This window comes from Schistosoma haematobium, chromosome 2, assembly GCF_000699445.3.
Source record: "Schistosoma haematobium chromosome 2, whole genome shotgun sequence".
Lineage (NCBI taxonomy): Eukaryota > Metazoa > Platyhelminthes > Trematoda > Strigeidida > Schistosomatidae > Schistosoma > Schistosoma haematobium.
Genome location: NC_067197.1, coordinates 23,197,281 through 23,216,453, shown reverse-complemented (window position 1 = coordinate 23,216,453; position 19,173 = coordinate 23,197,281). Strand labels below are relative to the sequence as shown.

General features: G+C 37.0%; 1 protein-coding gene across 1 annotated transcript; it reads right to left on the bottom strand.

Annotated features, from left to right (window-relative positions):
* Positions 1 to 9,136: 9,136 nt before the first annotated feature.
* Positions 9,137 to 18,871, bottom strand: MS3_00006495 (uncharacterized protein). The gene is made up of 5 exons (XM_051214662.1): positions 18,377 to 18,871; positions 13,439 to 14,422; positions 13,274 to 13,388; positions 10,907 to 11,577; positions 9,137 to 10,017 (listed from the first exon to the last, which is right to left on the bottom strand). Exons 3-5 carry the CDS (start codon positions 13,281 to 13,283, stop codon positions 9,292 to 9,294), a joined length of 1,407 nt encoding a protein of 468 aa, XP_051067842.1. The 5' UTR covers positions 13,284 to 13,388; positions 13,439 to 14,422; positions 18,377 to 18,871; the 3' UTR covers positions 9,137 to 9,291.
* Between the last annotated feature and the right edge of the window lie 302 nt (positions 18,872 to 19,173).

Below are 19,173 nucleotides of genomic sequence, written 5' to 3'. Positions count from 1 at the left end.
TTTCTCAGCATAGTACCGACAGTTGTATTATTTTGTTCATCCGGCGAATTTTGAACACCTTAACCTCATAATTTAAAGCAAATAATCGTGGTTTATTTCCAGGGTTATGCTCCAATGAGAAGTTGTTACATTAGACCCAATCTCGTCTTTCAAGTCAATCAAACATCGCATATTTATAATTCGATTCTTCATGGGGTTTGCGTTGACGTATTCCAAGAATCGCAAATAAATTGTAGCCCATAAGCAGTTGGCAATCGGTTGTAATTATTTTCCACACGATCCAATATGTTATCTTCCAATAATTTTTAAAACGAAAAAATTAATTTAATGTAAAAACTTGAGGAATATGCGCTTGCAAGCTTTTATAGTTTCATCCGTAATAGAATGACGTCCTCTGTGGAATACATCATTTAACTTAATAGCAGCTGCTTAGCTTATACAGAAAAAATACGCCACAGTTTTTATCGCTTTTCTCAACTTCTTGAAATCGCCATAACCCACGATCGATGATTTTCGTAAACAAAAATGTTATTTGCAATAAAAGAAAATAAGAATGATTCCAAACACAAGATTTACTAAGTATAACTACACAGATCATTTTGTCAAATTTGAACATAGTTAAAGTAAAAGGAAAGCCGTCAATTCTCAGCATTCGCTACAGTTGTTTACAGTTACCCAATGGATTTGGTGGCAATTATTTTACTCGTTCGTGAAAAGTGAGTGGTGCATGAAAACATCTAGACCTTGTTTCAATAAATCAAGTCCAGATCAATTACAGCATTTTTGTATTTAGGATACAATCACCTACAGATCCTGAAATATACAAGGAATGTTTGTTGGGTAAAGCTCAAGGACTATTATTATCATCATTTCTTCAAGATGTGGCTGGAATGTGCGATCGTACTCTCACGCTTGGACCTGACACTAAACAAGTGAAGGATGGGAAAAATGCAGGTGTTAAGGAAGTTCAAAATGCTTATGTGAATTTTGCTTCTTTTGATCGTACAATTATGTATGTTAACTAATTAGTTAAGAGTCAATAATGAACTTTATGAAATTGTCTAGTGAGTTTATTTTGAATGAGATTTAAATGATATTGAGTTCTATTTCCAAATGTTTGATCATATCCACGCCCACTCTCAACTTTCTTTTCTTTCTCCGTATCTCCGATACAACGTGTGTTGATGTGTTTTGGATAAGAGGCGTGATAATATGAATAATGTCCGGATTTCATTGAAATTCTTATCGACATAGTGACAATCAGAAGAACTGGAAGAACAGGAATGTATATTTTAACTAAATTTTAAATAGAATTGTTTACATCATTCATCTGTCACTTAGGTTAATTATATGCTTTAGTAATTAGTTTTGTCATGGAGATTGATGATAATTTTTTTACTTAGTTGTTTTTATATTACTTAAGATTATTGCATTATGTCAGTATTTAAAACTCAATACTTTCACTTTTTCAGTTATTTCATTTCATAGATAAGTGTTCAGCTGTGTTTGGACAGTGTTTTCTGTCCACCGAGTGTGTGGTCAATTTTGTCACTATTCTGTATTTTATTATCTTTGTCTTCCGTATTGTTAACAAAATGATGTGCTGTCGTTTCACCAGTGATATCACAGTGATTACTGCATCATGGCACTGTGTGAAACTAATTCACTATGGTATTTTATTTTCACTGAAACTCTAGTAGAGTAAGTGAAACTTAGGCAAACGCACATAGGTGCTGAAAAGGAAACTGAATGCCGTATTTTTGTCGCTTTTGTTGTTTGGAGATTAACATTAAAGTTTATTACAAGCAATGAGCCCTTCAGTTTACTCATTCTCTTTTTGTGTTTTATCTTTTGTCTCTGATATCTCCCTTGAGTTCAATATGTCGATACACCTCTATGGCGCTTCATCAATTGAGTCCTGCAAAGAAGAGCAGTGGGATCCAGGTCGGTTCATCTGATTGGGCTTGAACTTCACAGGTTTATCAGCATCATAAGACACGTTGTGCAATGAATTGAAATGACGTCAAAGATATTGGTTTTAATTTTGAATGAGATTTCTTCACCTGTGTGCCACGATTTATAGCGGTCTTACCTGTTTTGGTGAGTTTCTACTGGGAATTAAGAGTAATTCTGTTCGTTATCTTCTCTCTGAATTCAGGCAATTTTGATGGATTTAAATGGTTTAATAGTGTTTAAGGAAATTATCCTGAACAAGGTAATTTCATTGTTAGCATTAAAAATTGTCCAGTCAACAGGACTATAAAAGAAATTACTTGTCAGATGATTAGTTGGAAAATAATGCAAATGATGGAAATTGTTGAATCTCTTCCTTCAAGTGTGTCACACAATATAACACATGATCAGATATATATCTTCGAATTTGCCATACATCAATTCGCTATAACTCAAAAGTCTGGAGAATTCTGGAGAGAAATGTCAATAGTTGTCTACGGATTCGTGTAGTTCTAGAGACGGTTCTGATTGAGATCCGTCCACTGAGATGCTCAAACCTTTTGATAATTGTAAGTACGTGAAATATTGGTCTAACCGGGAACTTTCGAAGTAGTGCAATTTACAGCAAATAGAATTAGAATAACACAAACAAACGTACATAATTTGGAATTCGAAATCGGGAGGCTATCAAGTAAAAGGAATCATTAGTTCGTACAAATATCACAACCGCCGTAGCTTAAATAATGTTCCAAATTATTGTATTCCATTGTATTTCTTCTCCCCAGGTTTATCATATCTGTCTGACTGTGTATTAGATGTAGACTCTGTATGGTTAAGCTACTTATTTAGTTACTTACTTACTTACTTACTTACTTACTTACTTACTTACTTACTTACTTCCTTACTTGCCTTGCTACTTGCTTCTACTTGCTACCTTGCTTGCACTTGCTACTTGCTCTTGCTACTTGCTTCTTGCTTTACTTACTTCACTTGCTACTACACTTGCCCCACTTCTTCCTTGCTCTTGCACTGCCTTGCTCACTTGCTACTTGCCTTGCTTGCTACTTACTTGCTCTTGCTACTTCACTTCTTGCTTCTTACCTTACCTACTTACTTACTTACTGACGCCTGTCACTCTCAATGGAGCATAGGCCACTGACCAGCATTCTCCAACCCACTCTATCCTGGGCCTTCTTTTCTAGTTCCTTCCAATTCTTGTTCATTTTTCTCATGTCTATCTCCATTTCCCGACGTAATGTGTTCTTCGGTCTTCCTCTTTTCCTTTGACCTTCAGGATTCCATGTGAGGGCTTGTCTTGTGACGCAGTTTGGCGCTTACCTCAATGTGTTTCCTATCCACTTCCAGCGCTTCTTCCTGATTTCTTCCTCCACTGGGATCTGGTTTGTTCTCTCCCACAGTACGTTGTTGCTAATAGTGTCCGGCCAACGGATCTGAAGTATTTTGCGTAGACAATTGTTAATAAACACCTGTATTTTCTGGATGATGGCTTTCGTAGTTCTCCAGGTTTCTGCCCCATACAGTAGAACTGTCTTGACATTTGTATTGAAAATCCTTACCTTGGTGTTGGTTGACAGTTGCTTTGAGTTCCAGATGTTCCTTAGTTGTAAATATGCTGCTCTTGCTTTGCCGATCCGCGCCTTCACAACTGCATCAGATCCACTCTGTTCATCAATGATGCTGCCCAAATATGTAAAGGTTTTTACATCTTCCAAATCTTCTCCATCAATTGTGATTGGATTGGTGCATGCTGTGTTGTATCGGAGAATCCTGCTTTTCCCTTCGTGTATATTGAGACCTACTGCTTCTGAGGCTGCTGCTACACTGTTTGTCTTCTCCTGCATTTGTTTTTGCGTTTGGGATAGAAGGGCCAGATCATCAGCGAAGTCTAGGTCGTCCAACTGCATCCTCGATGTCCATTGTCCATTTCATCTTGGCGACCAGCAAGTGATGATCTGATGCTATATCACCTCCTCTCTTGGTTCTCACGTCCTCTATAGTCCTCCTGAACGATTTGTTGATTCAAATATGGTGGATTTGGTTTTGCGTGGTGTGATCCGGTGGAGTCCATGTGGTTTTGTGTATGCGTTTATGTGGGAATATGGTGCCGCCTATGACCAGTTTATTGAAGGCACATAGGTTCGCAAATCTCTCACCATTTTCGTTTCTTTCTCCCAGTCCGTCTCGTCCCATGATGTCTTCATATCCAGTGTTGTCCGTTCCAACCTTGGCGTTGAAATCTCCCATCAGAATGGTCAGGTCGTTTGTTGGGCACTTCTCGACGATTGACTGCAGCCTATTGTAGAATTGATCTTTAGCGTCTTCATTGTAGTCGTTGGTAGGCGCATAGCATCGGATGATGTTCATTGAAGTGCCCTCTTTTTTGTTTTGAACGAGGCTTTGATGATCCTTGGTCCATTAGATTCCCATCCTATAAGCGCATTTTGCGCTTGTTTGGACAGCATCAATGCAACTCCTTGTGTATGTGGGGCATTTTCTTCTTCATGGCCGGAATATAACAGGAGCTCTCCTGTAGTTAGTCGTTGTTGTCCAACTTGTGTCCAATGTGTTTCACTGATACCAAGTACCTCTAAGTTGTATCTTCTCATTTCTGCAGCAATTTGGAAGGCTCTTCCGGTATCCCACATTGTACGAACATTCCATGTACCTAGATAGATAGTCGCTCTGGTTGTCAGAAGGGGCATCGGCCTCGTAACTTCCGAAGGAATTCGGCTTTCATCATGAAGCGTCATAATTCTTCTAAATGAGGACCTTCTGACTCCCAGGGCAGAGTTTGAAAAGTTTGAATAATTTTTTCTGGCTAGCGTTTTTTTGGCGAGTTAGTTTTCTAAGGGATGGGGCCGCTAACCCCATGCCCAACCCTCCTCCTTTATCCGAGCTTGGGACCGGCAGTAGCCCCCGGAGGGACTCCAGGCGGAGTTCTGTATGGTTTAGCATGTAATTATAAGTATTAGAATTAACAACGGTTGTGTGTATAGTTGATGCCTCTACCAAGGTGCACATCTGTAGCGTGGCGTCGAGTCGAAATTGACTATGAACACCGCTACAGAGAAACACGTGCCAAATAAATCCATAAAATCCCGCGGAAGCCAAATATCAGAAGGCAGTTAATGGACCAAGTCGAGATATGTTTGCTGGCGATCTCGTGGTATCGAAGGAATACCGAGATCGTGCCAGGATACAAACTTGGTTACAGAACGTAACCGAATTCGCGCGAGGTCACAATCAAAGTGTAATAATAATGCATGCTTTTCAGCACAGTTAAGCAAAAGCACATTAAAACAGTCACTGGTACAATTGGTTATAATAAAAATTGTTTTCAATAAACCAATCGTGTTCTCGTGATAAAAGTGGGTCACTATAGGAGCCTCCCGCTAGAAGGGGTCTACACTTTCGATAAGTAGCGGTTTGAATCGTGGGATTGATCGGCTGACGAGCGATTTTAGGACGGAAAAACTGGCGGAACAGGAAAGCGATCGTTGATCGTCGAGTTGCCAACGAAATTCTTTTTCGGAGAACGGTACCAAGAGCGGTGTGCTGTGTTTGTTGCTTGAGTTGGCATACTACACCAGAGTGGTTTGTATCCAGAATCTGAAGATTGCGTTCGTAGGGGTGCGGACCAGAAACGCTGCAGACGTAGGACGAAACCACGTTGAGCCGATGAACCGGAAGCGACCATAACGACAAAGTTCGAGACCAAGCGTATGCAAAGCATTCGAAGCCAAAATATCGACTGAGTGCGTTGACAGAAGCGTGGGTGGCCAGTCCAGCTTTCGCCAAAGTTGACTGAAGTCGACGATACTAAACGGGGATGGTCGGAGGCGTGGGCTCAGGAAACAAAAAGAAAATCAAAAGAAGAGAAGAGTGTAGCATGCGTGTAGCATAGGAATAGTCCTACACCGTATCGGTTGTTAACTGTGCGACTAGTCGCGGAAGCGTACGGGCAACCGTACTTGGCGACCGGGACGTGAGACGGTAGTCTCGTTCGTATCTTGAAGGTCTTTTCGTGACGAGCGATCACGTGAGAAGGGCTTTCGTAAGGTTGTTGCAAAGGTTTGCGTACCGAATCTACTCTTATGAAAACATGTGAACAGGTAAAAGAACATTACTCAAATTTCTTAATAAAATCGTGTCTGACAAACGCCTTTGAAACTATATTCACTTATCTGAGATAATACTAACTGATACATGAAGAAAGTTTTAGTTCAATATCTCGGTAAACGTTTGTGCAAGTAACCGGTTTGTTGTTCTATGCTCAGCTAATAACTCGACGGTGTTAACGAATAGAGGCATCGATTGCATTTGATTCTGCTATATTCTTTTGTTTGTTTGATGTCTAAATTTGTTCCACTTTGAGTGGCGCCTTCCCATCACATCTTGAGTTGTCAGAGTCATCTTGCTTTGTACGTGTTCGGGTGCATGTACGAATTTCAGAATTAATTGTGAATCCTAGCCCACGAAAGAAAATTTACACGTGGATCGATCCTGTTTTAGTGACCTATATTGAATCGTTCACGTACTAGATTCACATTTTCAGCAAAAATGTCGTAACCAGAGACTCGATGAGTAAGTTGACATGGCTAAAAATTGTTCGCAGTGACACGGATGTATCCAGTCTATATCATTCCTCGGATCTTCAGTCCCAAAATATCCCTATTTTTCTCTTTCTGCTAATAGTAACTGAGAGTTCTTACTGTTGCCGACATTAATATTAGTGCTAATAGTCTAAGACTCGTTTTGAAGAGTTCGTCCCTCTGCGCTAATACGACGTGGTAAATTTGACTGATTCACATGTGTTACAGGTTCGTCTTTGAACACTTGACGCATCAGTCATCATTGAACATTTGGGATAAGTAACAATATCACAAAAATAAAATAACAGAATAGATTAATAGAATAATCTGGTGATTGAATGAACTAATGGTTCCTTTGTACTTGTTGAATGCTTGATTTCGAATTCCAAATACAGTACATTCGTTCGTGCTTATCTTGTATCTCATGATCCAATTGCGTTATTTCTGGGATTGTTAGTTCGTGCTATAATTCAAATACTCCTAATCATCACAAAAAACTAAAAAACAAGTGTTAATGAAGTTTAAGTGAGAACTAGGTGGCTGATGTTTACAATCCATTGTGACTGATGAAATTGGTTGACAATAAAAATCAGTCACAAATATACTCCGTCATGTATTTAATATAATCATATTGACTAAGATCATAATTGACGTGAACAATATGTTATTATTTCATGTGTGAACACCGAATTTCCCATTAGTTCAGGAGACATTTAGACATTTGGCTCGCATTGGATAGGATATTATAAATGATGGAAGGAGATTTTCAGTATTGATTTGTTTTGATTTACTGTTGGTACTCGGCAATATCTACATTCCCTGAAAACTTCAATAAACGCCAAAGAGACATACATTCATGATAGCAGTTCCACAGGTGCAAATCTGTTGTTTTACATGTGAATGTAGGGTATACTTGTGAATAAAGAACAACAAATTAGAATTAAGAAATTGTTGACAACCAAGTTCTAAGCGTTTTTCAATCGGTGATAACATGCGTTTCGCAAGCAATACTTATATGGTGACAAAACATGATAGGAAATGTGAACAAGTGATAGGTCAATGAAAACGATAAGTAATTCGAGTTAGCAGTGTAAGTGAATTAGTGAGAGACTATCTGATGTACCTCATCAGAATTATGGTCATATCTGACGGAGCAAATATGATAGAGAAATGATTGCTTAATAATACTATTTGAAAAAATATTAAGAATCTAAGGAATTTAATCAAGAATCATGTGTTTTTTATAATTTTTCTTGTCTGATTATACAGCCAAATTGATGTCTTTAATTACAAGGTCGAAATACTTATGTGAATTTTGCTTCTTTTGATCGTACAATTATGTATGTTAACTAATTAGTTAAGAGTCAATAATGAACTTTATGAAATTGTCTAGTGAGTTTATTTTGAATGAGATTTAAATGATATTGAGTTCTATTTCCAAATGTTTGATCATATCCACGCCCACTCTCAACTTTCTTTTCTTTCTCCGTATCTCCGATACAACGTGTGTTGATGTGTTTTGGATAAGAGGCGTGATAATATGAATAATGTCCGGATTTCATTGAAATTCTTATCGACATAGTGACAATCAGAAGAACTGGAAGAAGAGGATTGTATGTTTCAACTGCACTTTTCAGGAAGTTATTATCGTTACATGTATCCGAATGTCATTCTTCACTTATACATTGGCTGTTCCTTTTTTTGACATTCAAATTCCAATATTATACCATGTAATCCCCTATTTGTGGTACATGTTGTATTTTTATGATGTATATAATTTCTTATGTTAGCAGATGAAAACAACTGGGAATAATTTTTGAAAATAAATAGTTAGATGTCAGTTCATCAATGAGTCTGACATTATAAATTTTAGCGAACTGAACTACTGGTAGATCCACTTTCAGATATTCACACCTTTGTTTTGCCCATCCTCGATATTTTAAAGATCTTTCTCCAATACGGTTAGTAACCGAGCTCCTTCACATACTGCATAGAACTAAATATTCTGTTGCTTCTTAACACCAAAAATACTTCACTCACTAACCATAGGCTTAACACATATCTTTAATTTATGATATTTAGGCAAGCTTGGTCTTATACATTCTACGAATCTCCCTGTTACTATTTAGGAATGTTTTGATTCACAAAATGGAGGAGAGACAATATGCACCAATTATCGATCACTCAAATAATTAAATAAAGTCGTTTTTCTTTAAAGGTTTCATCCTAGTTACTTACTAACTACGCCTGTTAGCCTTCATAGAACCTAGTTTACCAAAGATGGTTATTTAAAAAAATGTCCTGCACTCTCTTGTCCAGTTCTTGTCGAGTGCTGTGTCGTTTTCCAAAGACTATTAACCATGTCTTGTAATTTCATTCTCAACTCCTTCTGTGTAGACTAACACTTCAAGTTACATTTTTTATGAACAACATGACATTAAGAGAGTTTTTATGGTAATTTCACTTGTTATGTGAGACAATTCACGGTAGTGTTTATAAACAATGGTCATTTTCTGGCTAGCTTTTGCCGATTATTATTAAAAGAAAATATGTTTCAACACCGGACCTCAGCATAAATTTTTATTATTGAAAAATTAATTAATTAACGAAAGTTTACACCATATAAGTTGTTGCAAAATTTAAATATTGAAGCATTCATATCTAATTTCGGGTCTCAATATAAAAATAAAAACAAGATTTTCATAAGATCACAACACTGACTGATTTATTGTCTTGATTTGATTAGAAAAATAATAGGTACAACAAATATCCCGATCGATATCGCCATGGTTACATAATTATCTGTAGATCTGCTAGTACGAAGAAAGGCATTCGTCGAGAGACATATTAAACCTGATACCGCACTAGTAATGCCATTCAATGTACCAAAATAACGTATTGGGAATGCAGACAGAAGAAAGCTAATGAAGCAACTGAATAAGAGTGACCTTAATATAACCAAGAATACAAACGATGCATAAGAAGCTATAGGACTAGGTATAAACATCATTGCACTCAGAGCAACAGCAGAGAGAGCCAAAAGACCTTGTCCCGGGACTAGGCCAAGTGTTAGAGTATAATACATTTTATCGGGATTCGCTAAATCACGTTCGTTGGTGAGCATGTTCTTAATGCTCGTTCGAGCTCTTTTGAGACAGAAGTCAATCATAAGACCAGTAACTGGTGACAGCAAGAAACTCGACATGAAGAATGCTGAGGAAATACTTAACAAATGATCTGCAGTTGACTTGTCAGAATACGCATCATTTATGTGTTTTGCTAAGTGCGATAGGTAAAATGAGAAACGAAACAAACCCAAAGTAAACCAAAGATTAATCAGTAAGTATGATAAAGAAAAAACACAACTTAATAAAGATGGGTAACGTTTATCCAAAATTGAAGATATTTCTCCATAGATATCCATTTCTCCCGAACTTTCAATTGACGTTTTCTGTTACAAAACAAATATAAGAAAGACGAACAATAATAACCGTCAGTGGTGGGAGAATCGCGTTCATATCTGTATTAGATTCTAAGATTTACTTCGACTTCTAAACCATGCATTTCTGTCAAGTTGAATAGATCATGACAAAATAAAACGGAAAATAATACAATGTCCCATCATAGTAAAAATAAATGGGGAACTGTAGAAGATCAGTAAACTACGATGTGCATAACGAGCAAGATTCTGTTATTAGGAATAATGGCATTTCATACCTATAATTGAGATCTTCGTGAAAGCGTCTTCCTCTCATCGAAAATCCGTATTCACACTCAATGGGAATGAAAACAAATTGTATATGGTATATATAGCTTGTGACAGATTTCAAACAAACGCGGTCTGAGCAGAATAAGGAGTTCGATGATTGTATTGATTTTGTCGCACATTACAGTTTATTAGAATATGTGAAATGCCTACAAAACTTAAGATTCTGTCGATTCCGAAGTCCCGTCATCTTCACTTTTAGTGGTTTTGTTATGGATGGTTTCTACTGCAATTGAAACAAGCAGTTTAGTCTATCCTCCACGTGAAATAGCGCACCGAACATTTCATGAAACTATCATTTTGTATGTCAGAATATGATAAGTTTGAACTAAATCTACGCAGCACGCTTACGTGATTGCACAACTGAGGCTAAACTGACTGGTCTTATTCGTTGAAGTGTTTAGTAGAAGAACATAATTCTAAGTTAAACACTGCAAAAGATAAACATCACTGACAAGGTTTACAACACCGAATGTGATTAGATTTTCAATCTAAATATATTCAGACCGATTGCCTTAAAAACACAAATCTGTGTTGCTGTTTGCAAATATAACATTAGTTGATTATCACTTACCTCACATAACTTTTCTTCTTCTGTGTTGATGGAGGAGAATTTCCCCATATCTTCAGATTTCTGAGTAAGGATAAAGAGTGCCACAAAACTGCCAACAACTATTGAGCCGCAAGCCAAAATAATAAACGACCATTTGAATGGGAATACAAGATAGGTCAACGACAACACATAAGCTACAACCGAACTTGAGTCGTACGCTCCAGACAAAAGCGATATACAAAGACCACGAAACTGTGGGAACATGGAACTGACTTGATGATTGCATATCAAGCTGCATATACTACTTAAAGCGACAAGTATACCGGCAGCATAGAATAGTGGCACTGTTTCACCAGTTGTAAATGCAAACATTACGGTACCAGTAAAGTATACTACAGCTGCCAGCAGTTTTAATATTCTCAGCCCCACCTTATCCATCAGTATCCCAGCAAATACAATAAGACACATTTGTGACACCATCCAAACCATGAAAACAACTCCGAACATATCATAATGATAAGAGCAGCCATTTTCCGTACAGTTGTAAGCGTAGACGCCAACTGATTTGTAGACTGTGATGAGGGAATTGAAGCCGTAGTGATAGCCACCAAAAAGAAAAACATCGAAAATTGCTAGCGCCAATCCGAGCCAACGGCGAATTTTCGGCGGGAAGACATTATCGAATTTCTGACCTGTAATAACGAGATAATTGGAATAACGCTGTGACAGTAATGATCATTTCTAAGTCTTATGTAACCGTATAAGTATAATTGCTGGAGTGAAAAACCTACGTAGATTTTCTAATGGATGAACATAAACGCTCAATGTGTACACAGTCCCAACTTGAATCGGTAAGAAAAGGCTGATACACACATACAACAGTAATTCGATGTTGACGGTTTTTAAGAATGTTTACGAAGCATTTGAACATTGGCGACAAAAGCTTATACGGCCTGAATATCCTCAGTCAGTTAATCTTGTGAAATATAGGACCTGACACATGTGTGTGAGTCTGTTTAATTCTCCATGCCACACAAGAATGGTCAGATAAAATATCATTACGAACATCAGAGTTGTAGAGGCGGTAATAGTGTAAGTAGTGGCAGAAAACACTAGTTGTACATTTGAGATAGTGAGAATGAATTTATGGAATAGATGAGGGATCTCAATAAATGTCTGGAATGCATAAACATCTGCTATATTCATTGATCTTGTTCATTCACTCATGGAGAAGAACAAGGTAGTCGTATTTTTACAAATCGAACACTTGTATTATTCAAAGTCACATGAAACAAAAGTATAGGGTATTCGAAATATATTGTTAATCATTTGGCCTAACTATCTCAGGAGAATAATGGCAAAGGACATTTGATTGACACTGATCGTTTGCTCAGCTTGTGTATCGTATATTGATAGTATTAGGTCAAAATGGCCTGAACATGATTTACATACGTATGTTTATTGTAAGACTCCAACTCATTAGTCTTTCATCAAAAACTGATATCACTGGTTGTATTAGGATCGTTCAGCAGAGAATGGGTTATGTAATTATAATTAGTTTATAGGAGAAGTCACCTTTATTTTTTTAATGGTCTTTTATAAATCATTCTAGATAAACACAAAAAGAAATTCAATTTCAGGACATCATACATCCTAGTTACTCTACGTTTACAACTTCATGCTGTTAATTGGATTGTGCCTTACATGTTATCAAATTAACAGCTTAGAGGATGATCAAATCAGCATTTCAACTGCAATGATAATTGATACGGCACGAATATGTCCTAATATGCTACATATATATTTTTGGTGAACCATAATTTATGGACGACCTTTGAGCGACGCTGAAGTGACTTTGAGAGTGAACAACTTCCAATAAGGTTTAAATGATGGTTATAAAGCAGTTAGAATTCTCATTTACAGTTGATGGTTAGGGTTAAAATGTAGATTTAGGGTTTTCATCACGAGTTGACATCAGCTATAGTGTCAAAACTCTATTTAGCCAAATGTATGAATGAATTCTGGGCCCAAATCCATGATTTGCTATCTTATATCTGATTGGTTTGTCCATAAATTATAGTCACTCCATTTTCTCAGTATATAGAATGTAATTAAAATTGTATAATTCACGAGTGTTCGTAATTTCTACCAGCAAAATTTGTGAGTGTTTTTTCGCTCCACTAAGATTAAGACTTATGGAGCATGTTCCATGTTTTGTTTCTCAATCATTCCAGTATTTCACCAACTAATTTATATTCAAATTCACACAATACTATCGTGTTATTAAAAAATTATCGATCGTCTACTATTTCACGAAAGAATGTTTACTTTACTGTTAGTTTGGACATAGATAAGACGTATGAAAAATAAGAAGCCGTATTGACTTACACAATTCCATCTTCTGCACTTTGAGGTGGTGTTCTCGTTGTTTTCGTGGTATTTATATTATTAGCATACTTAAACACAACGTTTTCTATTGCCCTTCTTATTCACCATCCAATAACTTTGTGACCATCAAATAGTAATTATTTGCTTTAAAAGAATGAAACTCACTATAGAGATTGCGAAACAATGTATATAGACTGTGTCAACCTCACTTTGATCAACAACAATCGTAGAGTTCTCTCAAAGACAGTTAATTAGTTTTTATTGGATTTTGCGTCCGTTGTTTTTATTCCTCTGTTCTGCTCTCTGATTTACGTATTACAGTTTCAGTTCAAAATGATATGAGACTAAGTGGGCTCTTTTTACTCCTGCCAGTGTTGTTCTTTCTGTTGATACGACTTACTTTTTAGGAGCATCAACACACGGTGCTTCAACACTCCATTCGTTCACGACTAGATGAGGCAGTCGATAGTCAGCTGACACAATATTTGTTCTTGAATGGTGATTTTCTTTGGAGAATTCTCAAATTCTATTTCTCGAAAGACAAGAAAAATAAGGCTAGATTAGATTCATACTTGTCACTCAGTCAATCAATAACATTTGATTCTTCTATTTGAAAACTTCAAAAGATTTGTTTTAGCTAGTCTATGGTCGAACGAGAGGTCTGTGATTCCAGTAGTCAGCTCAGCTGCGGTTCGTCGAATCTTCTCAAGCAGCCTACTGTCTCCTTTTAAGCACCGGCTAGGCACTCTTGTGCGATGCTATAATTCTGTGCGATAGAACATTCCATACGAAGTCGAAAATAATTCACACCGGCATAGGTACATACTTTACGTGCTGTCCATAGGGTTCTAAAACTTTTGGTGGCTTTCTCATGTGCAGGAGTTTTGAGTCTTTGCTGACGATGACTCCGAGATCATTGTGTGTTTAGAAAACAATTAGCTCAATGTTATTCATCGTGTACCTTGGAGACCGATATGCATCTTAATGCGCTTGGAAGCGTTTATTATCAACTGCCAAGTTCTAGGTCATTTTGAATCTCTAAACCATCGCCTTCAATTTTTATCACTCACCATCGATGTATAACAAGGCCAATCGTTATAGAAGACTAGGAAGTTTGCAACAACTCATGCTGATTGATCTGGGATTGACCTCGAACGTCCAAGTATATGTTTAAACATTAAACTAGGAAAGATAGATTGGTTCAGCGAAGAGTTCTCTTTTCGGCGAATTCATTTTCAAAGCTGTACAATCTCAAATATATATACTTATTTTTACAGGGTGATAATAACATTGATAATAAACTTCTGTTATACATGGTGACAGTGGGGTTAAATAAACAAAGGTATTACAAAAATTTTAAAACAAGTAAAGTTTAATAATCGTTTGATAGTTAATGGCTTAAGTATTTATTGGGTAAGGATGGCTCAGCGTGATAAACTGATATGTTGAAACAGAGATCAAATGTAATAGGAATGATCGTGGAAATAAAAACATACCGGTTAGGGGTAGAAAATTTGAAGGGAAGTTGGAAGGTGAAGCAGATGGCTGTTAGGGAACAAGAGTGTGAAGAAAGAGAAAAATTTCGATACATTAAGACCATGGTAGAAGAAAAGGTTGTACCAGTCTCTTTTGTACACATAATTATAGTTTTTCAAAATGTATGGCTATTGCCTCAGCAATGCAAAGAAGATGCAGTCTAATTGTCTTTGGAAGGCTTCTACTTACCTTGTAGATGACTTTGAACGCAGAGTCTGTCTTGATTGAGTGGCCTGTGTTCACAAAGTGTTGGATTATAGAACTTCTTATTGATCGGTTGCCTCCTTTTTTTAGCCACACCGGACAATTTTCGTGAATTCTTTTGGATAAAGTACGCATCGAACGACCCATATACCTAGCTCCACAAGAGCAGGTAAACTGGTAAATGCACATTGAGTTGGTCAGATGCGATAATTTATCTTTAGGATTATTGGTGAACAGTAATCAGCTGGAGAATAATATTCGCAATGTTGCTGCGAAGGATGTTCTTCTTAAAGAATCCGAAATTCTCCTCTTTAAGATATATGCGGCTCTATCACCTTTGAAGTCGATGTTCATGTATGAAATTTTCTTTTCTACTGTAATTGTTTGTGGTTTTGGCATTTTTGGCTTCATGTTCTTATCAAGGAATAGAGAAGGATATCCGTTTTTGATAAGTATCTCTTTTAAAAGGTTCAATTCTTCCTCTACGACCTCGGGGCTACAGATTCTTCGTATTCTTGTGGCCAGAGTTATTATTAAGTTTCTTTTTCGGCTGATGGGAACCCAACTGTGGAAATTTGATAGTTGGCCATTCCACATGGGTTTCGTGTAGATAAATCTTTCCAAAGTACCATCTTGTTTTCTTGTCATATCTACATCAAGGAAGTGAATATTTTGTTTGCTTTCAACTTCAAGTGTGAATTTTATTGATGGGTGAGAATTATTAAATGTCTTTAGGAGATCACCTAAGTTACATTTGTTGTCACAAATGATAAAGATATCATCCACATACCTTTTATAGAAGTGGAGGCTTTATATAATTCTTTTGAGTTGGTTGTTTTCTAAACTGGCCATGAAGCAATCTGCCAGTAATGGATCAAGTGGGGATCCCATTGCTGTACCATCCTTCTGTCTATGAATTACATCGTTGAATGTGAACTGTACATTGCAAGTGAAACGTAGCAATAGTTCCTTCAAATAAACCCCAGGTATCCCAATGTTTATCTCATTATTGTTTATGTACTTACAGAAAAAATTAATGGTCTCTGTGAGTGGAACATTAGTGAATAATGATTCCACATTAAGAGATAGCATAATTTTGTCACTTACATTCAGTTCTTTTATGTGCTCGATTGTGTGCGATTGTACAGCTTTGAAAATGAATTCGCCGAAAAGAGAACTCTTCGCTGAACTAATCTTTCTTTCTTATTTAATGTCATAATAGGTGTATTCCGTTTATTAAACATTAAAACTCAGTTATTCATTCACCTTATTCTCTATGGGGATTATATTTCCTACTATCTTATAGTAAGTGCTGAAATGCTTTGTATGTCTGAGAGGCTAACCTCTCGCCTCACTGTGTTCTGTTTGGATAAAGATCTATTCACCTTTAGTCTATTAGGACGAAGGTTACTACCGACACGAAAAAGTCATCTACGTAGTGAAGAAAGAGCACGCTCCAAAACTTTACCCTCTTGCAATCCGCTAACCACTGTCTCCAACCCACCAGCCTCGAATTCACCCATACTCTTTTATTTATGCTGAATTCGGATGTTGTTTGTCCACATATATAAATTGCTTCTAAACACGACATCACTTTACTTAGATTGCAGTTGGTTATGAGGAACTTTGTTAAAAGCCTCATTTATAGGCAACTTTTAATACTTACTGGCACATCAACTTTCACGGGTTAGTAATAAGTTTGTTAGGCCTGAATAATCTGTTCTAGAGCCACTTTGTTTTTTAGAAAGAGTATAATTTCGTTTAGATAGGAATTAAATTTTCTAAGATTTAATAAACCACACTGATTAGGCTTACGTGTTGGCTGTCTTCAGGTTTACAGCTCGTAACTGATTTAAGGACAGGACTTTCTATGCCGTTCTCCATACCTTTTGATAATCTAATTTGGGCTTCATATAGATTAGAAGTATGCTCAATAAATTTCAAACAAAATTTCCCTGTTCTTCTGGTAACCTAGGATGCTTTTTTCAGATTCTATAGATTTGCTTATATCGGGTTTATTTGGCAGGCCAAAGACATTGTGTTATTGAGAGGCACGTTGTCTAGAGTGTTTTGGTTTTATATGAAATGGAGGGGAAGGCATTTCTAAGATGTGTGTGTTGCTAAATTGATTTTGGAATATTTAGGCTTTATCATCGGCTTAATCTACCCTTAATACTTCATAAGCTGTTAAAATCGTGTATTCTGATTCTGTTGTTCAATCTACTGAAATGACTGAGTGTACAATTTCTTGTATATTTTCTTTCCAGACGTTTGTTGTGGCTTGAGCTGACATATCATTGTTGGTAAAAAGTAGAAATTAAAAACTAGAATTGCGTGGTCAATCTTACTAAAGAGCGGATAGTAATGGAGATTTATAACATCATCCATAAGTCGGATCAGTATGAAATCCTGTAAGGACGATTCAGAGTTGTTGAATTCATATGTTGCACTAGGGTACATGTGATGATCGTGACGGTTAAGTTCTCAGACTTTTTCAGCTCGAAGTAAATGTAATAAAATCTCCTTAGATTAAACATCAACCACTTAATGTCTGAGTATTGAAAACATCTAGCAAGAACCTGCTCATCTCAGAGTTCGTAATACGATATAACAAACCAATCAGAGGCTCTGGTCTTTTAGATTTCAAACAGCAACTAACTTACTCCGACGTTCAACTTTGATGGTATATGTCATTGATAACGTTAGATGGGATTGTACTTTTATGAATGCAGCTACTCCTTCTCCTTTAAGCTTTCACGTTCTGTTGGCTCTTAATAACGTGAAAGTATTCTAAGCCAAGTTCTCTATTGTTTACTGACTGCATTAACCAGCTATCTTTGACAGCGATCATATCCATCTTAGTGGACTTTATCTATAAACCAAGTTCCCAATACTCGTTGGTCAACCTCCGAGCATTTGTTTAATCGATCGAAATACCATTCAAAGCACCGGCTAGGCACTCTTGTGCGATGCTATAATTCTGTGCGATAGAACATTCCATACGAAGTCGAAAATAATTCACACCGGCATAGGTACATACTTTACGTGCTGTCCATAGGGTTCTAAAACTTTTGGTGGCTTTCTCATGTGCAGGAGTTTTGAGTCTTTGCTGACGATGACTCCGAGATCATTGTGTGTTTAGAAAACAATTAGCTCAATGTTATTCATCGTGTACCTTGGAGACCGATATGCATCTTAATGCGCTTGGAAGCGTTTATTATCAACTGCCAAGTTCTAGGTCATTTTGAATCTCTAAACCATCGCCTTCAATTTTTATCACTCACCATCGATGTATAACAAGGCCAATCGTTATAGAAGACTAGGAAGTTTGCAACAACTCATGCTGATTGATCTGGGATTGACCTCGAACGTCCAAGTATACGTTTGAACATTAAAACTCAGTTATTCATTCACCTTATTCTCTATAGGGATTATATTTCCTACCATTTTATAGTAAGTGTTGAAATGCTGGTCAGGTAGGTCTTTTGTCGACTCACTGTCATGCTGAGAGTGTGTCCTAGGATATATGCTTTCATAATCCTCAGCCATCTGAAAAACAACTGACCTGTCTAGGCGATCAACCTTTGATTATTCAACTAGTGTTTGGGAAACTGAGTTTGCTTTCACGACATTGGGTCATTTCTTATTCTTAATTTGTACCCATTCATCTTATTTCACTAGATTTGCGGTCTCTATCGTGTTATAAACACGGTGAGATCCTGGGTAGTTCCTTAAAACTAGAGTTATCAGGCTTTCGTTTCTCTTGCTATAAGAAGATCAAGCATTGTGACCAGGCATTACTGCTTTGTTTCATTTATAGAATGCGTCACAGAAGAAAACTTTCTTGAAACGATCGATTCTTATCTCATTTGGAATAACTTTGAGTCTTGTTGTGTATCATCTGTGCGAGTGCCATACGATGCACCTCGAATACGCTTCATAATACGTCTCCTGACAGCATTCACCATTGCAATGGCTTTGGACGGCGAGCTTGTTTGCTTCCAAACAGCATTACTGATTCAACCACAAGCAACGATTTTTACTGAGGCATTCGAAAGCTACAGGCATTAGATTAGTCCAAACTTGTTGGTAGCACCCATTGCATTTATAGCGATGCATGCAATTTACTCCAGGGTATCGACAGCCTGAGCGCCGGTAGT